Source organism: Chionomys nivalis, chromosome 4 (genome assembly GCF_950005125.1).
Source record: "Chionomys nivalis chromosome 4, mChiNiv1.1, whole genome shotgun sequence".
Classification (NCBI taxonomy): domain Eukaryota; kingdom Metazoa; phylum Chordata; class Mammalia; order Rodentia; family Cricetidae; genus Chionomys; species Chionomys nivalis.
Window position 1 is genome coordinate 37623649 of NC_080089.1, and position 24224 is coordinate 37647872.

At 38.0% G+C, this 24224-nt stretch overlaps 1 protein-coding gene across 1 annotated transcript; it reads left to right on the top strand.

Annotated features, from left to right (window-relative positions):
• The first annotated feature begins 4942 nt into the window (after window positions 1-4942).
• On the top strand, window positions 4943-5870 carry LOC130873706 (olfactory receptor 8D1-like). Its single transcript, XM_057768605.1, is given in 2 exon segments — window positions 4943-5299; window positions 5301-5870. Coding segments are annotated over 2 exon segments (927 nt in total).
• The last annotated feature ends 18354 nt before the right edge of the window (window positions 5871-24224 follow it).

Here is a 24224-nt window from a genome sequence, read left to right on the forward strand (position 1 = left end):
AATTCAAGAAATGCTTTGTTAGTTTGTGATTGCTTCCTTATGAAGAGTGGTTTCTCTCACATTGCACAAGATAATACAAGCTGTGTTAGACTAAAAGAGCTGCTGTGATGGACGCAGTATCATGGAATGCAGTAGACAATAGCTTAGAAACGGGAACTGTGAGAAAATTCTTCATGTCCTTAAAATGAAACTATATTCTACACATACCTCTGACGTTGAGTAAAGCTGAAATTATTTTCTGCAGATTATGTCCCATCTCTTGTTTTTCCGTCTTCAACTGTTGGTCCACTCGTGTATATTGCAGTTATCCAACCTCACCAAATTGTGGTTAAAATGAAATCGTAGAACTATAGTGTGGTTAAATTCACAGTTTTCTTTTGAATAAAAAGATAGTTATGACTGAAGATTTCAGATACCTAAGGAAAAATATCTATAAAATATCTATTTATACTTAATTAAACACCATATTGGAAAGTCTTCTTTGAAGTAGAAAAGGAAGCAAAAAGAGTAGAGGAGCCAGAGGAGATAAAGAACTCATAGATAAGGAGGCCTTCTAAATTGGCATGACTGTCTGATATAGGATCTCATAAAGACCAAAGCAACATGTATGCACAGGGCACTCAGAGGTTTTCAACAGATGATATCATAGTGCTGAAAAAGTGGACACATGCCCTATACCTAACCCAGAAGCTAAATTCAATTGATAACCACTCACAAATGAAAATTTGGTTTAAGCAAGGGAGCCTCACTGGGGAAAAAAAACACCCCCTTCCCACAGCCAACAAAAAATGAACTCAGTTACATTTGGGCATTCCTTGTCTAGTAACGTTAAGACAGGGCTTTTTAAAACTCCGTTTTTAATTTATAGCATACAAGTATACAGGTATTTGGCATATTTGTTGTTTTCCAGTTTAGTGTTTTTATGGGATTCCTGATTATGCAAAAGAGTGAGTCTCTGCATCTATTTCTGTTTTTTTTGTTATTTTTCTTGGGTCCTTTTCCTTTTGTTTGTTTAATTTGTCTTGTTCACTGTTTTTCTATCTTATTTTATGTTATTATTATCCATTAGAAGCCTGTGTGTCTTCTCCAGAGACAGAAAGTGGGTGAATGTGAATTCAGATGGGAAGGTATATGGGAGGAATTGTTAGGAGTTGAGGAAAGAGAAACCCTAATCAGAATATATTATATGGTAAATTATATTTTCAGTAAATGAAATTAACAACTAGAACAAAAGCAGTCAGGCTTATGTATGATCCAAGTACATGGATGCTTTGGGAAAAAAATTAAAGCATAGTGCTGAGCTACACAGTAAGATTTTACCTCAACAGCAACCACAAGCTACAAAAACTTGAGAGAATGAGATAAGACAAATTCTGTGTATAATGGTAGAATGACAAATCTCTAAATATGTTGTTGAAGGAAAATCTTCAAAAACTCTTGGAATTTGATCTTGAGATTGGGAAACAGTCTGCATGTTTCTCCCCTGGTCATATGGTAATGATTCCTTGAGTACCTCAGACCTTGTTTACTTCCCCTTCATAAACAAAGCTCCTCTCTCAAGGCTGCTCAAATAAACATAAACTTACTTGTATTGTTTGAGTTACTGAATGCCAAACAAAAGAAATTATTTTCTGTATAAGAAAATAAAATATACTCTTAGTCAAAAACTAGCAATTGACATCTAACTTAATTTTGACTCTTCATAGATAACTTGTGAATACATAATAGAACTTTTTTTCCCCAGCCATCATTACTTTTGGGACAGATGTTAACATGAGAGCCTGATGTAATTCTTACTGGTTCTTCTTAAATGCTGGTGACTCTAGGGAATTGGTGCAAGTATGAGCGTTTTCTATTCCTAATAAGAACAAAGTCCCAGAAGTATCACCTAAAAACTTCATATTACACAACACTCATGATTATGGAGCTTGGAAACCAGAGGTAATCTGTTACAGGACACTGATAGTTTGTTCTTTTAGATAAACATTGATAATTCATGCTAGCTTAAAAAAAATGTTAATTCACTCTTTGACTCTAATGTGTGTAAAAAAGCAGGAAGATTTTTTTTTTGAAAATCATATTAATTATCTGTTACATGAAAAAGAAACCAAGCAATTTTTAAGAAATTCACTTTCTGTGCAGGACCTAGGTAAGTGCTCAGTCTCATTTATGGCAACAGTCTGATAGAGGAAGAATTCACATAACAACCTTGTTCACTCACACGTAATACCTCAGTTTTACTGGAAGTATTTGTTTCAGTATTCTTTCCAGTAAATAATGTCTTCCTGTCTCTCTTCCTGTTATGCTTACTCATTATTTTTATATAATCTTATGAAGGAATAACTCTGGGTACAAATGTAGCCAATTGTGGTACAGAGAACCTCACTGGAGTTTCCACGATGCTGAAGCTTTTGGTTTCTGTAAACACTTCTGTAGGATGTATGTACTAGTGCCTCTGTACCATGCTCATTAGCGCACATGTATCTCCCAGAGACAGCAAGCAAGGGTAAAGTCAACTTTAAACATGTCATTCCTTACTAAAGATAAATTCCTGCTTTCTCATTAATATTGAAACAGGAATCTCAGACCATGAGGAAAAGATCATGAATAAATGCCAAACAGTCCTATTTGTTTCCTCTGAGTTTCACAAGCTCTAGCAAGAGTTCACCCTATGACATAAAGATTGCTCAATGTGACAGTTTCTCTCAGGCCCCCAGAATACTGCTTGGTACGACTGGTCTTACTCCAAACACTCCAAGCTTCCAAAATTAGGAAATTTGAAAAATCCAAATAACCTAAATAGTTAATATATTTTTATCATTGTCATTAGGTGAAAAGTTTAGTATGAGGAAGAAATACTCAAATCTATAGTCCCCATTTCATGCTAATATATTTTCACCTCTCCACATTGTCTGACCATATCCAAATTTTTGATGTATAGGAAATATTGATTACATTTTTTAATGTTGAATATTTAAGTTGCTGGCTCTGGACGGTCTTAGGAATTCTTAGAAAGTTTTGTTGTAGTCTCACTTTCCACCGAAACTCATTCGATGACTTCTCAAAGATGGAAAATGATCAGCAATGAAGTTAAGCCTCTGTTGATGCTGAATCTCTCTATAATTTCAGCTTTTTAACGTAATTTGTACTTTTGTTTTCCAAAGGATATGGGAAATATGGAGGTTACTAAATTGAACTACTTTATTTCCAGATGGGCTGTTTTGTGGTTTCAGTATACACTCTGTCAAAGTAATAAGGAAACAGTCATCTGAATCTTGAGTACCTGTCTGTTTGTTTTGTTCTTTGCCTTCTCAGATCATCTTAGGACTACAGTGTGAAACATGTACCTCAAAGCTGTTCATCAAGGGGTTCTTTCCATTGAGAGGTGTTTCAGAAGAATATTCCTTCATCATTCCCAAATATGTAATATCCCTTTTGACAAACTCTGTTAAAGCCAAGCATACTTATTTTCCCTTTTCTGTTTTTTCCAAACCAATTTTTCTCTAAATTGGGTAAAATTCTGGGATTAAGTATTTTTTGCATAACCCTTCAATTTTTTGTTGTTGTTTTGTTTTATAATTCAGTGCCATAACTCAGGTAAAACATATGGAGTCAACACGTAATGTGTGAGGAAGGAAGAGATATGAAAGAGGGAAAGGAAGAAGTGGGGACTGGAGGAGTTTAATCATTAACTCTGTCTGCCTTTTCAAACTGTACTCCAAAATCACAAATTGTCATCTTATATGGTTCCACCTGAAAAAGATTTCACACTGAAAAATGGTGGAGCCATTGGATTTGATATCTCTTGAAGGAAGAAATGTAGCATATGGTTTTATTTGTTCAGATCCTGGGTCAAAAGCACTGTGGGAATCAATTACTAGAATGTTCAAGCTTATAACAATGAGTTATAAGCATGTTCTGCAGTAAATATTCCTTTCTTATAATGATGATCTATAGGTTTTATATGTGATGCCTTTTTGTTTATGAGTGGGGTACAAAGCAGCTGACAATTTTGACAACTGCTAGCAAGAGGAAACTCTCCTTGATAACCTTGGGGTAAGCAACTAAATCTCAGTTGGCCATGCTTCCCATGAGTGCAGTATGGGAAAAGCAGTGTCTGCAAACTTTGCCAACATCTTAGGGATCCGGGAGGAGTTGCTTGAGTATCTTGGTGAGGGTCATTTTCCATCTAGGAGTGATTAATTATTTTTATACATGTGAATATCTATATTCTGTCCAGCTGGATATAAAATCTATTTTTAGTACAGTCCGACTGGGGAATCATCATTTCTTTTTATGTGTAGTTATTTTTGAAGACATCTGTGTGAAAAGAAATCAGAGAAACAGTGTTAGAATATTCCACAATCTTATCTACTTTTTAATCTTGCTTGATTTATTTTATTGAAATTTTGTGTGGTTGAATCACTTAGCTTTATTTTTGTTGTTTGTTTGTTTTTCAGAAATATTTAATACTAAAATCCAAGCTTATGCAAAACCCTATCCCATCAAAACTTGTCTTCAAAGCAACAGAAGTCCTCTGTCTCAGCTTCTTGAGCAGCGATGTTAAATCCATGAGCAAACAGACTGCATTTCTCCTCTTCACCTATCAGTAAATATTTTCTTCTCAAAGCAGAACAAATTATTTTATTTTGCTCTTAAGCCCAAGAAGCAAATGTTTCTTAATCAATAAGAAAGCATTTTGTTTTGTAATCTAAAATCACAACCAACTTAGAGAGTTAAAGGAGATATATTAGACATTCATTGAACATAGATAAAAAATAAGTTGGCAATTTTCTAATTTCTATTTCAAGCTTTAGTTTCATTGGAAGAAGAGTGCTAGTCTTTCTTAATGTAATTTTTAGTTGTATAAGAGATCAGGCAGGTTTATGGTCATATAATGGTAAACTAATGTCTTGTTTTCAATTCCACAGAAATCTTCAAAATGAGCACTGGAAATAATTCTGCAACAACAGTGTTTGTCCTGGTGGGATTAACTCAGCAGTCAGAGCTCTTGCTGCCCCTCTTCCTTCTGTTCCTGGGAATCTATACTATGACAGTATTGGCGAACTCGGGCATGATTCTGCTAATCACAGTCAGCCCACTGCTGCATACTCCCATGTATTATTTTCTCAGCAGCTTGTCCTTTGTTGATCTCTGCTATTCCACTGTTATTACACCTAAAATGTTGGTGAACTTTCTTGGGAAGAAAAATCTGATCTTGTATTCTGAGTGCATGGCCCAGCTCTTTTTCTTTGTGATCTTTGTGGTGGCTGAGTGTTACCTCCTGACTGCCATGGCATTATGATCGCTATGTGGCCATCTGCAGACCATTATTGTATAATGTGATCATGTCGTCTAGGCTCTGTTTACTGTTAGTTCTGGTTTCCTTCATCCTAGGCCTTTTGTCTGCCATTGCACACACAAGCGCTATGATGAAACTGAGCTTTTGTAAATCCCACATTATAAACCATTACTTCTGTGATGTTCTCCCCCTCCTCAACCTCTCCTGCTCCAGCACACGTCTCAATGAGCTTCTCGTATTTATTATTGCAGGACTCAACACCTTGGTGCCTACCATAGCTGTTATTGCTTCTTATATCTTCATCTTCTCCAACATCCTTCACATCAGCTCATCAGAGGGTCGGCCCAAAGCTTTTGGAACCTGCAGCTCTCATCTTGTGGCTGTGGGGATCTTTTTTGGTTCTATCACCTTCATGTATTTCAAACCTCCTTCTAGTAATACTTTGGAGGGAGAGAAAGTGTCCTCTGTATTTTATACCACAGTGATCCCCTTGTTGAATCCATTAATATATAGTTTGAGGAACAAAGATGTGAAGAAAGCTTTGGGAAGATTCTTGGTGGGTAGATAAGTCTTAGTGCTGGCAAATGAAAGATGGGAGAAATGAGTTGTTCTACTGAAATTATGTACTTTTTGTTCATCTTTTCTTCTTTCTTGTAATATATCCTTATCAATGTTTGTGGTTCTGGGCAACCTCTATATTAGGTAAGCACTATACCAACCTCCTATATCCAGAGTCTATAATTTTTCAATTGTTTTCCCCAGTATTGTTGATTCAATTTTACCATATAAGGGAAAATTATTTTGTAAAGCATTTATTAGTCCATTGACTGGAAAACTGATCTTTTTGTCATATAAATACAATGGCAATTCAGATTTTTCTTTAACATCAGTCTTTTCCTCCTATGTTCAATCATTGCTTATTAAATCCTTTCTGTGTCTATAGTTCTGAAGTAAAGGTATGGTTCCTTCCACTCTCCATGAATAACTATGAATAGATCTCTCTTGTGTAAACTCAGTAGGAGTAGTTCAAGTTCTTTTAGTTCATGAGCACGATGGTTGTGTTTTAGAAATGTACTTTTACTGCTTTTCTCTCTACCTTCTACCTCTTACATTCCTTCGTTTCTCATCTGCAATGTTTCTTCAGCCTTAAAGCATATAGTAATACAAAGCATTGTTTAGGGCTTCAGCTCTTATCTATCACTTATTCTCAATTCCCATGCAGTCATGAGTCTCTAATCATCAACTTTCTGTGTAAATGAAAACTCTTTCAGTGTTGAAAGGAGTTTTACCTAAGGGTATAAAAATAAATATTTAGAAAGCAGTTTAGAATTATGTCTCCTTGAATAATCAATCATTTGTTATAACTTTCCTCGCAGAACTAATCTGCAGACTACTGATGGAATCTGTGAGTGTGTGAGTAGCTATTGAGTTGAGTTACTACTGTGTCTACCAGACTCCAGTTCTAAATCCAAGGACAAAGATTCTCCTGGTCATAACCAATGGACAATAATAGATACACACAAATGTGAGAGATTAATATTAGAAGAAAGAGTAGACATGAGATGAGACAAACAAAATGCAAAATGCATGATACAAATGTAAAAAACTGCCAAATACATATTTTTTTTCTTTTTTAAAAAGAAAACCTGCAGCATGAGAAGTATTGGGTTGCTCACTAATGTGAAATGTTTAGAAACATGAACTGGATCCTAGGTTCATCCATTAATTCTTGAGAGAACAAAAGAAATTTATGGGAAAATCAAGAGACATGTAGAGAAAAAAAAAACAGTTGTCAAAAAGATTGGCAGTTTCAGTCTGCAGGGTCTGCTCAATGTGTTTTAACATTTCTTTTCTATTCAGAATATGCAAGATACCTTGGTTTCCATTTGGAGAGTATCATAAGTTAATAGGTCATTATATCAAGTGAGGTAGAGGAAGTGTATTTCCATCCCATCATAATTTATTATTAGGTATAAATTGTTATTCAATTAGCTGTGATATAAGAAGTGCCTTGGGATTATAACATTAAGAAAGAAGTAGAATCACCTGTAATTGCAGATGATAAAATAACCAAATCCCAAGTCTTTAGAGTATCTGTAATAATACTAACTGAAGATTTCAGTAAGGAATGTAAGAGTGGTAAGAAAGATAGCCTAAATACAGCCAAAATTTGTATTGCCAAGCTGACACACACACTGTGGTTCACAATTATTGAGCACTTTAGAGAGTGGCATATGGCAATTATAGTGTACAGTAAACATTCAGTACAACCAAAGAAATTGTTGAAGAAAAGCTGGCACATGCAGCCTGAAGAGAAGACTGTTTGGCTATTTCCTGAGAGGGGAAACAGCGTCTTGGAAGATTTCACCAAAAGGAAAACTATGTCACACACAGAGAGCTGGCAGAGCAAGAAGTACATGGGAGTGTGAAGCTGAGTGGAGGAGACAATTGCGAGGAGTTTGAGTGAATTCCTCAGCAGGGTAAATATATAGAAAAACTAAAACAGGACAAAACATAGTTCCCAGATCCTCTGCTCGTGGGATGCCCATTAGAATAACCTGAGTCATGATATAGAGATTCCTCATAGCTTTGAGATTTTGTAACTTCAAAGCAAAACACAGACGTCCAGACACACACATCAAATATTGAAGCTAAACTATGGAGTTATCGCACGCACATGTTGGTTTAATTTTTTTAAAGGAACTCTTTACACGGAATTGTTTAGAGATCTCTTTGTATTTGGAAAAAAGGGATGTAGCATTTTGGAAATTGTCTTATTCCACAAGAACAATGATATTCTTTGTATGATTAAAAAAACGCTTATAGGAGCAGGTCTATATGGATTAAATATACTTTAAGAGTGTAATTGGAGAATGTGATATTTTGGGGAGTTTACTTCCTTTTCATGTCTGCTTTTTTATTACTTAGTAAAGTATTTAAGAAAATGAAGTGCTTTCTACCTAACAACTTAATTATATTTTTTGGCAAATTGATTTTATAGGACAACAGTCCAACTCAGTAAAACGTAAAGACTCACCAATTCCCTAAACGTTTCTGGCCATTCAGCGGGGTGTCTCTCTGGCTACTGGCTTTCTCTATTTACCCCATTTCATCTTGCCACCCAGCACTCCTTTCCATCTGCTGGACACTAGGATCCCCAAACTCAGCCTGCTTCGGGCCTGAGGGTTTGGGGACCCAGTGGTGAGTGTTCCTACCCCAGGGGCTCCTTTACTCCACAGGACCCTGCTCCTACAAGCCCACCTTTTTGTCTGCAAGGTCCTTGGCTTAGGAAGAGGCCCTGCTGTTGTAACAAGATCCATCCAGAGGGATAAGTGTGTGCCTGCCTAGCCTGACGGTCCCAGAAATGGAGTACAGGCCCCCTCCAATTTCTTAAACATTTATTGCCATTCAGCAGGGTGCCTACCTGGCTACTAGCTTTCTCTATTTACCTCCATCCCATTTTGCCCCCAAGCACTCCTTTCCATCTAAGGAATCCTTAGATGCACCAGAAGAGCCTGATTCAAGGCAGAAGGGATCTGAGAGCCAGCTCCAGTGCTGAGGGGACCTAAGAGAGGGCAGACCAAGAAAATCCCCAAGTACACAGTCAGCCACAGCAAAGATTGGAACAAGACACCAAGATTGTCCTGGATGCGTTTGAAGGAAGAAATGGGCAGGTGCCAATGCAAGAAATCATCCAACAACCTGAAAAGTAACATAATAACACCAGAATGCAGCGAGCACCCAACAGGAAGACTTGAACACCCTAATCCAGAAGAAGTAGAAGAAATAGCCTTTAAACATAACATTATAAAAATGATAGAGACCTTTAAACAGGATGTGAAAAACTCCCTTAAATAAATGTAAGAGAAGTCAAACAAAAGGTTAGAAGAAAGGAAAAAATCCCTCAAAGATACCCCCCCAAAAAATACAAGAAAAAGCAATCAAACAGGTAAAGAAAACAGTTCAATACTTGAAGACAGAAATGGAGGTAATAAAGAAAACACAAACTGAGGGATGGCTGGATATGGAAAACCTGAACAAACAGGAACTACAGAGACAAGTATTACCAACAGAATACAAGAGATAGGAGAAAGGATCTAAGGCACTGAAGATACTATCGAAGAAATAAACTCATTGATCAAAGAAAACAGCAAATCCAACAAATGCTTAACACAAAACATCCAGGAAATCTGGGACACCATGAAAAAACCAAACCTAAGAATAACGGGGTAGAAGAAGGAGAAGAATTACAGCTCAAAGGCCCAGAAAATATATTCAACAGAAGTATACAGAACACCAAATAGACTGGATAAAAAAAAAAAAAAAAAAAAAAAACCAACATCCCCTCGCCATATAATAATCCAAACACAAGACATACAGAATATAGAAAGAATATTAAGAGCTGCAAAGGAAAAAGGTCAACTAACATATAAAGGAAAACCTATCAGAATTACACCTGGCTTCTCTGTGGAAACCTTGAAAGCCAGAAGGTCTTGGATAGATGTGCTGCAGACACTAAGAGACTATACCCAACAAAGCTTTCTTTCAGCATTGATGGAGAAAACAAGAAATTCCAGGACAAAAACAGATTTAAACAATACATAGCCACAAGTCCAGCCTTACAGAAAGTACTAGAAAGAAAACCAAAACCCAAGGAAGCCAACAACACCCATAATAACACAACAACACAGACATTTCACAACCCTCCACCAGCACAACTAAAAGAAGGGAAAAAAAAACAGAGTTAACACTGGTCATTAATATCACTTAATATCAATGGACTCAATTCACCTATAAAAAGGCACAGGTTCCTTGCCTGTGCTCTCTCTCCTTCTGCTCCTCATTTGGGCCTTGGGATTTCAGTCCCTTGCTCCAATGTGGGTCTCTGTCTCTGTCTCCTTTCGTCGCCTGATGAAGGTTAATATTCAGGAGGATAACTATATGTTTTTCACGAGCAAGGAACCCAGGACCGCGAGGGATACACCCACACACTGAGACAATGGGGATGTTCTATCGGGAACTCACCAAGGCCAGCTGACTGGGTCTAAAAAAAGCATGGGATAAAACCGGACTCGCTGAACATAGCAGACAATGAGGGCTGTTGAGAATTCAAGAACAATGGTCCTGGGTTTTGATCCGACTGCATATACTGGCTTTGTGGGAGCCTAGGCTGTTTGGATACTCACCTTACTAGACCTGGAAGGAGGTGGGAGATCCTTGGACTTCCCACAAGGCAGGAAACCCTGACTGCTCTTCAGGCTGCTGAGGGAAGGGGAGTTGATTGGGGGAGGGGGAGGGAAATGGGAGGCGGTGGAGGAGAGGAGGCAGAAATCTTTAATAAATAAATAAATAAATAAAGGCACAGGTTAAGAGAATGGATATGAAAACAGGATCCAACATTCTGCTGTTTACAAGAAAAACACCTCAACCTCAAAGACAGACACTACCTCAGAGTAAAGGATTGGGAAAAGGTTTTTCAGTCAAACAGACCTAAGAAACAAGTGGGTGTGGCTATACTAGAATCTAGCATAACTGTTGACTAAAATCAATTAGAAGATGTTGTAATAGGAGGAGCGGAGGGCTGTGTCCCCGGCACCCGGCCGCCCGCATAGCTTATGCCCTAAAATAATTACACGGAAACTGTATTGTTTTGAACACTGCCTAGCCCATTAGTTCCAGCCTCTTATTGGCTAGATCTTACATATTGATCTAACCCATTTCTAATATTCTGTGTAGCACCATGAGCTGGCTTACCAGGAAAGATCTTAACCTGCATCTGTCTGGAGTGGGAGAATCATGGCGACTCACTGACTCGGCTTCTTTCTCCCAGCCTTCTGTTCTGTTTACTCCACTCACCTAAGGGTTGGCCTATCAAATGGGCCTAGGCAGTTTCTTTATTAATTAACCAATGAAAGCAACAGATTAATACAAGACCCACCTCCATCAAGAAGAGATGGAAAAGGATACTTTATACTTATAACAGGAACAATTCATCAGGATGAAGAAGTCTGAATACTGAATATCTGTGCCCCTAATATAAAAGCACTGACATATGTAAAAGAAACATTATTAGAACTCAAAGCACATATCAAACCCCACACACTAATAGTAGGAGATTTCAACACTCCTCTCTCACTGATGGACAGGTCAACCAGACTTAAATTTAACAGAGAAATGAGAGAAATAACAGATGTAATGAATCAAATGGACTTAACAAACATCTGTAGAACATTCCACCCAAACGGGAAAGAATATGCCTTCTTCTCAGCAACTCATGGAACCCTCTCAAAAATTGATCACATACTCTGTAATAAAGCAAATATCCATAGATACAAAAAAATTGGAGTGTCTTGTCGGATCACCATGGAGTAAACTTAGAATTTAACAAGAATTCCACCCCGAAAAGGCCTACAAACTCATGGAAACTAAGCAGTCAACTACAGAACCACCACTGGGTCAAAAAAGAAGTAAAGAATTAAAGTTTTCCTTGAATTCAACGAAAATAAAGACACAACATTCCCAAAGCTATTAGACACTATAAAAGCAGTGCTAAGAGGAAAGTGCCCACATAAGAAAATGGAGAAAGCTCACAATAGAGAATTAGCAGCACACCTGAAAGTTCTAGAAAATAAAAAAGAAGCAGGCTCACCCAGGAGGAGTAGAAGACTGGAAATAATCAAATTGAGGGCTGAAATCAACAAAATAGAAACAGAGAAACTTTAGAAAAGAGGTAAAAACTGTAATCATAGAAATTAAAAGGCACATAGGTAAATTTAACATGGATCTAAGGAACATATAGTACCCAGAGGATAAAATCAGAGTATATAAAATAACAAAATACAGTGGTATGTGTGTGTATACATACACATATATGAATAATAAAGTAAAATACAAGAAAATCAAAATAATAAATTGAAAATTTGAAAGACAATTATACTAAAGAACAAGATGAAATTAATAAAATAATTGAGAATTTTTAATAATATTAATATAAAAAGGGAAACATACTCAGAACAAGCAGTTATGCATCATATATCTGTAATATAACAAGAAATTGGAAAGCATAGATATGATGGCAAAGTTTTAATAAACCATTACTTTTTAAACTATAATTTTAAATTGTCTGAATAAACTTATAATCAATAAAGGAATGGATGGTTTAGAATCCCTATAACTCCACCTCATATGCTAGGCATAGTTTAATTTGAAATTGTAATAAACTATAAAATAATATTATTTTAATCTTTAAAATAAAGGATTGGCTATCATGTATTTTTAAATTAAATTTTAAATAAATTCACCAATATTATCATCCCTGAAACCCTTATAACCTTAGATGGACCTAGCTGGTTACATTTGTAAATTTAGTACTATGTATATTTATTATGGGTATTGTGTGTGTGTGTGTGTCTGTGTGTGTGTGAATGTGTCTGTCTGTGAATATTTAATTATTAGATAAAAAGAGGCCAGGAATTAAAGAAAGAGGAAGAATGAAATATATGGTAGATATTAGTATGAGGTGAGGGAAAATGGCATAATAAAGGTAAATTATAAAATGATTAGAGCACAAGTCAGCTAACAGTGATTATGACATCTTGTACAAAACTTGTGCCAACCCAATCCAGTCCAAATCCTAACCTGCAGAGGAGAGTCGAAAACAAACTCCTGCCTTTAGCCTTAGAACTGTTGGCAATGGCTAGCTGCTATAGAGGGAGAGATATCTTTCTCTAAGAATTGACTCCCTGCTGAACCACACCTGGATCAAGGAAGAAATAAAGAAAGAAATTAAAGTCTTTCTTGAATTCAATGAAAACAAAGACTCAACATACTCAAACCTATGGGACACTATGAAAGCAGTGCTAAGAGGAAAGTTCATAGTACTAAGTGCCCACTTAAAGAAAACGGAGAAAGCACACATTGGAGACTTAACAGCACACCTGAAAGCTCTAGAAAAAAAAAGAAGCAGACTCACCTAGGAGGAGTAGAAGACTGGAAATAATCAAACTGAGGGCTGAAATCAACAAAATAGAAACACAGAAAAAAATCCAAAGAATCAATGAAAGAAAAAGCTGGTTCTTGGAGACAATCAACAAGATTGATAAACCCCTATCCAAACTAATCAAAGGGCGGAGAGAGAATAGGCAAATTAATAAGATCAGAAATGAAAAAGGGGACATAACCACAAACACAGAGGAAATTCAGTCTGATATGGCATCCCCCGTTTGTAAGGGGGGGTCCAGGTGCGTCTGGGAGAAAATGTCCTCCACATGCATGGCTTTCCATCAAGCTGGGATTTGTAGTCCAGTTAGGGATGCTGTATTCTCTGTGCATGTGTGGCCTTGTCTCCAAAAGGAACAACATTTCACCCTTTTGGTTTTATTTTTAAAAATTGGGGGGAGGGGTTGAGGGTCTTCACGGGTAGGAAATAGGGGCATAGCCCAGTCTCTCATGACTGCTTCCTGTTGGCTTTGGGCGTCGAGGGATCCAGGGAGTGTCTGATTGTCCTGATGATGTCCTGTTGATTATGTCCTGTCCGCTGGCGTTTTGATTGGCTGATTGAAGAAATCGCATCTGTCTGGAAATCGTATCTGTCTGGCTCTTGAGTAGCTGGGTCATCGTTAAGATGCTGGAAAACTAAAGTTGCATTAGTAGAGAGAAAAAAATTAAAGGGGAGAGGAGGTCTGGGAAATTAAAGGGGAAATTTGGGGTGGGGGGGACTTTAGGAGGTCTGAGGTTAAGAATGATAAAAAATTAAATGATACTTATTCCGTTAATTGAATGACACTTATTCCATTAATGATCCGCTTGTGTCTGCTTTGTTCAGGTGGGTCGGGCTGGTGTCTTGGAGCTTAAAGAGAATGTCTTAAAAGAAATACATTTTAAAAGAGAATGTCTTAAAAGAAATAGATTTTAACCGTATATTTCTTAACATTTTAGGGGTCACTGCTGCAGTCAGTGATGAACCTGTTATGTTAAGGAACTTAGTTAAGAATTTGCTTATCACCTGAACCTTTGGCTCCGTGTTTGATGATGATTTCTGTAACGACAACTGAATGATTATTTAGGAATTTAAAGAAGAGAGGTTGTGTTAGCACGGGAGGATGAAGTGAAGGATGGGATCACTGTTTTCCTTAGACTGCAGTAGAGGGGGCTGAACCTGGTGTCCTTTGGAACTAGAGAGAACAAGGTCCTGTCTGAGTTACCGTGTAAGGAGGATTGTCTTGAGCTGTGGGGATGAACAGTTTCAGATGTGACAGGTGAATCCAGTGAGGAATTCCCTCGAGCTTGGCAGCTGTGGGAGTTAGAAGAATTACTCTGAGGGGACCCTGCCATTTAGGGGGAAGGTGTGAGGGACGTTGGCCTGGAGGTGAAAATAATACCTTATCTCCTATTTTAACCGGTGGTGGACATGTGTTAGCACATGGTTGAGGTAGTGAGTGATCTGTGAAGTCCCACAGTAGTGAGCGTAGGTGGAAAAGGAGGGGAGTGAGCAGGTGATCAGGAAGGGGAGAGGTTCCCGATGGGAGGCCGGGGGTTAAAACATGAGTTCGAAGGATAAAATGAAAAGAGGACCCTTTGGGAGGGCCCGAAGCCTGAGAAGAGCCAGAGGTAGAAGCCTTGCCCAGTCAAGGTAAAGTTCTTGTGACATCTTAACAAGGGCATCCTTTAAAGAATGGTTAGTCCATTCTACCTTACCTGAAGACTGAGGGTGGTATGGTATGTGGAAATTCCAGGGGATTCCAAGTGCTCTTGACAGATTTTGAGAAATCTGGGAAGTAAACTCTGGGCCATTATCTGACTGAAAAGAAGTTGGAAGTCCAAACCAGGAAAAACATCAGAATAACAACAGGGGAATGGTGATTAGTGACAGCAGGATGTTGGGTGTCCCACACGAGACTCCACAGCAGCATGTGAACACATGAGTGGAGGGGTGAAAGAAGGTGCAAGGCGGCAGGTGGGAGAGGATCTCAGAGGGGCTTTGGAAGATCTAGGGGGAGGCGTAGGGCTGGAGGGGGATGGGGAAGAATCCGAAGACACTTCTGGCTGCCTGTGTGACCTGTGGTGGGGGTAGGGGGAAGCTTCCAGTTGCCTGTGTGACCTATTGTGGGGAGAATGGGGGGAAGCCAAGTCAGAGGAGCTAGGCGAGGTCCTTGTAGATCTGGAATGGGAGTTTCTGGGGGACCTAGAAGGAGAACGGTTAGGTGACCTGGAAGAAGATTTACGTGGGACTCTGTCAGAGGGACTAGGCGAGGTCCTTGTAGATCTGGAATGGGAGTTTCTGGGGGACCTAGAAGGAGAACGGTTAGGTGACCTGGAAGAAGATTTACGCGGGACTCTGTCGGAGGGGCTAGGCGAGGTCCTTGTAGATCTGGAATGGGAATTTCTTGGGGACCTAGAAGGAGAATGGTTAGGTGAGTCCTTCCTGTGCCTAAAAGAAACTTTGGAGGAAAGAGGAGCTGTCATTCGATCGGGCAGACCGGGAAGGGGTGGCCCCTCGAGGCTGGGGAGGTGGAGGTTCGTCTGTGGGGTCCATGGCAGGAGCAGAAGGTTCCTGGAGGGGCGGCATTGCTAAGAACATGTGCACAGGTGAACAGTGAGAAGCAGCGGAGGGGTCAGTTTTAAGGGCCATGTAAAAGAATGCCATAATGTACATCATTTCTTTCCATTTAGCTGAACGGTGACAAAAGTTAGCTAGCTCCTGTAAAATATCGGGGTCAAAGGAACCCTGGGGAGGCCATTTGTAGTTACTGTATTTGGGCCATGTCTTTGAGCAAAGACAGATGAGTGTAGATAACTTAACGGAAGGAATTAAGGTGTGAGGCTGTAGAGCTTCCAACAGCTGTCCCAGGGGAGAGGATGGGGGAACTGTTTTTGAAGGCTTAGCACCCATGGCTAGAACCATGTAAATATCCGAAAAAGGCAACCAGAGGATGCCACGAACACCAGCAGCTCTGGACACAGGTGTCCGAGTGACAAGAGGGCAGTATTAAAAGGCCTTAGTGAACCGATCCTAGCCTCCGACGGGAATCGGGGTCCCGAGTAGGAGAGAACAGTGAGGCCTGAAGGCCACCTGTTGCAGCCGAGGTGCTCGCACCATAACGAGCCCGTACTTAAAGAGGACAGAAAAAGAGCAGAAAGAAGAGGAGAAAACTGGAAGCTCCGAGCCTCCAGGCACGGATAAAAAAAGGTCTAGCCGAGGGTGGAAGGCCAGGGGGTGAGGGTGGAAGGCCGGGGGGGGGGAGGTTAACGCCCCTACTCAGGACACGCCAGAGAGAGCCGGGAGCTCAGACAGCCAACTCCGGGTGAGAGGAGACGATATGCCAACCCAGGTAAACTCACGAATTAGCCACTGTTGGTCGCAGAGGGCCGCGATCAGATAAGATGAACACGTGGGTGGTCGCAGGTTGTTGGTTCTGACCTCATCCCGGGAGGCCCCGGGCTCCAGGAGGCACCAACCTGGAGCCGTGGCCTCAGGTGAAGATACCGGGATGGAAGGTTCCCAGCAGACGGCACCAAAATTGATGTTCTTTCTGTGGGGTTGGAAAGGAAACACGAGACACGCGGGGTCCCACGTGGGTAAACTTTAATGGGGGGGGGTGATGACAGATGAGGGAAGGGGGTTAAGAGACGAAAGGGGAAAAGGGGTGAGTTATGGCATCCCCCATTTATAAGGGGTGGTCCAGGTGCGTCTGGGAGAAAATGTCCTGCGTATGTGTGGCTTTCCATCAAGCTGGGATTTGTAGACCAGTGAGGGATGCTGAATTCTCTGCGCATGTGCGGCCTTGTCTCCAAAAGGAACAACACAGGGAGATGTCCCCAGCTAGTACCTTGGGCAACTGAGGAAAGGGAACCTGAAATGACCCTATCCTATAGCCATACTGATGAATATCTTGCATATCACCTTAGAACCTTCATCTGGCGATGGATCGAGATAGAGACAGAGACCCAATTTGGAGCAATGGACTGAGCTCTTAAGGTCCAAATGAGGAGCAGAAGGAGGGAGAACATGAACAAGGAAGTCAGGACCACAAGGGGTGCACCCACCCACTGTGACAGTGGAACTGATATATTGGGAGTTCACCAAGGCCAGTTGGACTGGGACTGAATAAGTATGGGATGAAACCGGACTCTCTGAACATGGCTGATAATGAAGGCTGATGAGAAGCCAAGGACAATGGCACTTGGTTTCGATCCTAATACATGAACTGGCTTTGTAGGAGCCTAGCCTGTTTGGATGCTCACCTTCCTGGACCTAGATAGAAGTGGGAGAACCTTGGACTTCCCACAGGGCAGGGAATTTGGATTGCTCTTCAGTACCTAGAGAGAGAGGGAATGGAGTGGGGGGAGTAGGAGAGGAGTGGGGAGAGTGGGAGAGGAGTGGGGGGAGGGGCGATGTGTGGGAAGAGGGGGAGGGAAATGGTAAACGGGGAGGAGGCGAAAATTTTAATTAAAAGAGAATGAGAAAAAAAAAAGAATTGACTCCCTGGTAAGTCAACCATACCAATGGAAGACAACTCCCAAGAATATTTGGGCATCATTAATTACTCGTGAGGTTACAATAAATAAATAAAAGATAGATGATAGATAGAAAGATAGATAGATGATAGATAGATAGATAGATAGATAGATAGATAGATAGATAGATGGATGATAGATAAAACTGAACACAAAATTATATTGATAGGAAATTAGTTGATCACCAAAGATTTTTGGGGGGGGAGGGGAGATATAAACGTGTTCAAAACAATCTCAAAGACCTAATTAGTATTTTTTTTTTAAGTGAAGCTAAGTATCATGGTGCATGCCTTCTTTGGAAGATGAGCAAAGAGTATCATGAATTTTAGTTGAGCTTAGATAACAATAAAATCCTGGCTCTGAATATATTTTGTTTAAACCAAGTAAGAAAATTTAAGACATGTTTTGAGTGACGAAAGGTCTCATATAATGTTAAGGATTATGTGGTTCTGGGTCTTAAAGCAGAAAATTGGGATTTGAACAAGTAGTCTAAACTAACAAAATTCTGTAAGCAAGTTTTGTCATACAGAAGAGAATGTTCTAATTACATTTAGATGTTTGGCAATAATAGTTGAGGCCCTGTGTATCTTCCCAGATTCTGTGATAGAAAACATAGGCTAGTGAATAGGAAAATCTAGAATTTCCCCAGAGAGTAAATTCCTTTAAGACTGACTGACATCTACTAAAGTAGAATTCAGATAATACATAAAAAAGTAAATAAATAAAATAATTTAAAATCTCTAGAGTATTATAGTAAGACAGCATGAGATTTATTTACTGAACTTTGTTAATAATGTTGAATCTCTGAGGTAGTAAAATGCTTCCTGAGATCATCAAAGCCCTCATTTTTTAAAATTAATTGTGTATTACACATGAGTAAAATCTTTGGAGAATTTGTGTACCTTTGGGAATGAATTACTTGTGTATTTCTAAATCCTAGCTCAACATTTCCAAATAATATAGAATCTCTGTGTTTGAAGCAAACATCTTCAGGTAAGTAGATTCAAATTTCTCTGAAGTTTGAATAAATCTTAACTGATATCTAATTAGTACTACTCAAATTGTCTTAACAACAATAAGCTCATCCATATTGTAGATTTATCTTGCTAACCGTAAGACTGTATATACCAAACTTTAAAATTAATTTAAAATTTACATTGTCTCATTTAATTATATAAAGGTAATTCCTCACAATATATTTACTATGAAGGATTTAGTAGGTAGTTACTAACGTGAAATTGTCTACAATTTGATGCCATGTAGAATAGTTCCACAATGTTGTTAGAATTTTATCACTATGCTCTACCATTTGTGAAACACCATTTGTTTTTAAGATTATTTTTAATGTGATTTCAAACATAGCCATTGCATAAAAAAGGACAACTGCTCTAAAAATATAGCTTTAAAAAGGAAACCATGGGTTTAATATATTCTTTTTTTTTTTTTTTTTTTTTTTTTTGGATTTTTCGAGACAGGGTTTCTCCATAGCTTTTTTGTTCCTGTCCTGGAACTAGCTCTTGTAGACCAGGCTGGCCTCGAACTCACAGAGATCCACCTGCCTCTGTCTCCTGAGTGCTGGGATTAAAGGCATGCACCATCACCGCCCAGCTTAATATATTCTTATTTGTTCATTGTCTACCTGAACAAGCACTGCATTAGTCATATGTTTAAAAATTAGAGATTTGTAGAAATTATTTCCATATTTTATGCTAAACAAAGAAGCAAAACCACAAATTATATTTTCATTCTATAGACACATACATTTCCTCTCTAAATATATTATATATACATATATTTATATTTATTTAAATACTGATTATTTCATGGATAACTTTATAAACTTTGTTAACATCTATATTATTCTATATTGAACATCAGTTACTTTTCTTGGATACCCACTCGTGCATATTGAGAATTGTAACAGATAACTCTTCTGTCAGATACCACTGTGTATTATAGAACTACAAAACAGTAGAATTATGGAAGCCAAAACAGGGGAGGAAACAGTAAGTGCCAAAAGTCAGTACCTCATTCTCTGACTAAAGAAAGCCCATGACCTGTGCAATTGGAAGCTGCTCATTTTCACTTTCATTGTATATTATATTTCATTTCCCATCAAAGACCCATCAAAGACTGCTTATATATCTTATTTTTGCTCATCTGTGACTTCCACTATGAATTCCATTACTTTGGTAGGAATTTTGAATACTGTGTCAGAGTCTCTTGCCCGTTTGAGATTACAATGACAAAACACATTCATACAAAAGTTTTTTTACATGAATTATTTGGACATACCTGTGCATATTTTAACATGAACAAGATTTCTATTATCTAGATAACATTACATTTTGAAGAGTTATGATTTTATTGATTTTTCAATGGACTTCATAGTCCTTTTTGATTGCTGTTAAATTGCTCTTTTTGCAATGCTTAGCTGGGCTGAATGGCTTTCACACCTATCCCTGAATCTTTCTCATTTTGTTCTTTCATTTTGACTTCTATATGCACCAAAATAATTCCCAAAGAAAGCAAGATGCTCAGAGTAAACAAGTGTGGGTGGACAAAAAAATGAATCTTAGCACATGGATATTATGATCTCTATATTGATTTTATATATATTTTCTTATAATGTTTTGTATCTCTGAGGTTTTTAACTCACTAAATAATCATCCCCAGAAAAGTGAAATATTCCTGCTCATCTCTTATTGGATTCTGCAAAAATAAGCAATGGTGGGGTTAATTTGCTCTATCTGATGAGTAATTTAAACCTCAAAATCATCTATAGTTTATCTGGATTACTCTTTCATACAAAAGTAAATTTAGTCAGTAATATTTGCATCTAAACAAAACTGTGGTATGATGTGGGCCATGTTCCCAAATATTGTTTATAAATGTTCTTTTACATTTAAAGGGGGATATGATATAGATATGAATAATTTGCATTGGTATGAATTTTAAGGTCAATTTTGTTATATGTATATGTATTTCTGATCTTGATTAAGGTATTGTGATTGTGTAATTCATTTAAAAATGTAATGCATAATTAGGAAATATAGGTTGCTAGTGGATAATCAACAATAACAGTAAAGCTTGTAGTCATGTTAGTTAGATTTTCTGGATATATAGAGATATATTACAGTTAAATAGGCATTCTTCATATCTTTCAAAGACTAAAGAATATGGCATTTAATGTTTTAATAACTTAGGGCTTTTCATGACAATGAGATATGCCTGCTCCTGGCAGCACCAATCTACTTCAAGAAGAAGATGGGCATCGAAGAGGCTCCTTATGGAGTTTGATAGTCATTTGGGCAAGAAACTTCTCTTGCTTGAACTGTTGCATAAACTAGACACAGAGAAACCTCAGAGAGAGGACTGCTAAACTTGCTTAAAGGTAGGATGGTCTTTCGGGGTTCCTGATTCATGAAAGAGTCCGCAAGACATTCTGCAAGACACAGAAGAAAGTGACTGAACTGTCTTTGAATTTTCCTGCTTCATGAAAATGTCTGCTGAATACTATGAGCCTGTAGGCTGAAGATGGATGCCCCAACGGTACAAAAGAACTTTGGGTGACTGTCCAGGCAGCGAGATGTCTCTGTCATTTCTAGAGCTTTGGACATCTTGTTTGCTTAGTTAATATTATTTCCTTCTGGAGTCTTTGATGGAGTTGAAGAATGGTTAGCTATAGTTATAGTTTTCCTTAGTTATGATAAAAGATAAAATAGATATAAATATTGTAACTGTAATTCTTGCTTGATAACTGTTTTGTTATATGTAATCTTACTATATTAAAGTGAAAGCCTTTCTTTTTGTTTAAATAGAAAAAAGGGAAATGATGTGGGAGTGATTTCTTTCTAATCTGTTACTTTCATTGGTTAATTAATAAAGAAACTGCCTAGGCCCATTTGATAGGTCAACCCTTACGTGGGTGAAGTAAACAGAACAGAATGCTGGGAGAAAAAAGCCAAGTCAGTGAGTTGCCATGATTCTCTCACTCCAGACAGATGCAGGTTAAGATCTTTCCTGGTAAGCTAGCTTTTGGTACTACATAGAATATTAGAAATGGGTTAGATCAAAATGTAAGAGGTAGCCAATAAGAGGCTGGAACTAATGGGCCAGGCAGTGTTTAAAAGAATACAGTTTCCATGTAATTATTTTATTTTGGGTATAAAGCTAGCCATGCGGGCGACCGGGTGCCAGAAACATAGCCCCGCTGCTCTTATTACTACAGTGGTATCTACTAAGTGCCACAAACTGCTGCATGCTTCTTTCTGCTGTGCTACATGGTATGATGGCCTTTCTATCAATATAAGTTAAAAAATCTCCCTAGCAGTGGGACCAGGATCCATTCATGATACTACAGTAGAATGCCTTTTTCAGCCTTGATGCAGTGGAGAGGGCTTTGATTCTGCCTCAACTTATAGTGCCAGGCTTTGTTGACTCTTTCTATGGAAGGCCCTACCATTTTGGAGGAATGGATGGGGGATGGGTTGGGGAAGGAGGTAGTGGGAGAGCCGGAGGAGAAGAGGGAGGGGGAACTGTGGTTAATCTATAAAATTAATACAAAATTAAAAAAAAAAATCTCAGTCTGATTCATCTGGTCATTGATCAAGTTCAGGACATCTATCTGAAGATATTTCACACCTTAAGAGCTGAACACATTAGTAACTGTTCTAAGTATTGTCAGTGTTTGTTTGTTTGTTTGTTTTGGGGGCAACAGGCTATTGCTATGCAGTTCAGGCTAGAGAATCACTTTTTTTCATCATTCAGATAGATTATTCTAGAAAATATATTGTATTCTGTGCAAGAAGATCTCATCAAATCTTGCTTTAAGATACACTTATATATGAAAGACTCTTAGAAAGTTGTAGAAAGATTTCAAAAACATATATTGAGATAACTTTCTATATTATTTTTGAATATTAAGAATGTTTTCATATAAAATAAAGGTAGTTTATTTATTGTATGCATGAATGTTCTCTCAATATATTTTTGACATTTTCTTTAAAATATATGTAATTTAAAGTCATATAAATTTTCTGATGTATTCACCTTTTTCATGAAATTAGAAATTTTACCTTATTATAGTAATTTTATGTACATGCATGTATTTTTCTGCATGAATGTCAATTCATAATACACATACCAGGTGCATGCAAAGGTCACAGAATAAACCCTGGAACTGAAGTTACAAATGGCTGTAAGCTGGCAGGTAGGTATTAGGAAGTGAACCCGTGTTCTTTGGAAGAGTAGTCAGCACTCTTAACTGCTAGTCATTCCTACATCCTACAGAGACAGTTTCAATACAAAGTTACTCAATAAAAATTATCAGTATTAATTTTTAAGAGGCACATATTTTAGCTATATTTGCATTTTAAGAGACACTAAATAAGTAAACAAACAAGCTTGGAGTTTTAATCTAAGAAATTTGAAAGAAGGTCGTGAGAGGTTGGCTTCAAATGCTAAGAGGTGAAGTCCCTAAGGAAACATTGATTTATTAGTGTTCTGGATATTACACCTCGAAGTCAGCCCTACTGTCCTCTTTTAAGGACAGGGCTGGCCTCAGATGTAGTTTATGGTCAGACAGTAACAGTATTTTTCTCTTTCTTATATCTATAACAAGGAGAATTCCTTAATATATTCAATCTTTCTATTATGAGAAGAAGCATGTTCTCTAGGGAGAACAGACTTGCAATTTCTATAATCTGTTCTTTTAAACTCTAAGAATCTCTTTTATTGTGTCTGTGCTCCCAGCTTTAGAAACTCACCTTATTGTCCACACAGTCTCCCTGTTTTAGAGACTGTGATCTTGACTCATATAAATGCATTGTAGGATTGAAAGGGATTAATTTTAGATTATCTAAGTTATATTGGATGCGACAATTTCATAAAGTTGATGACTTCTTTGTCATGTACTCAGGTGAAAGTAGTCTTATCTTAAATGCACAAAGTAATAATGTCTGAGTTTTTGATATTCTTAATTTGCAGTACTTATACAACCAAGTATATTTGCAAAATTACAAGACTCCGACATAAGAATGAGCAGTTAATAAGGTGGTGTGCAACCAAGAAGGTTAAACTCAGTCTTTGTCTGTAAGTCTTTAAAGAAAAAGACTTTAAAGACTCAAACCTACACAAAGAATAACAGATAACTAAGGAATGCTGAAAGCAGGAGAAACAGCCTTATCTAGGGAAGAGCACAATGTTTTTCTATCCAATTACAAATGGTCGTCCTTGCATCCTTACATACGAGTAACATAATACAGGGTGTATAGGATGTAATAAGGACTCTTTATGTATATACATATATGCATATAAAAATTAATGAAAATGGGCCATGAATTTTATATAGAACAAGGAGAATCATATAGGAGCGCTTTCAGAGAGAAACAGTAGAGGAAAATGA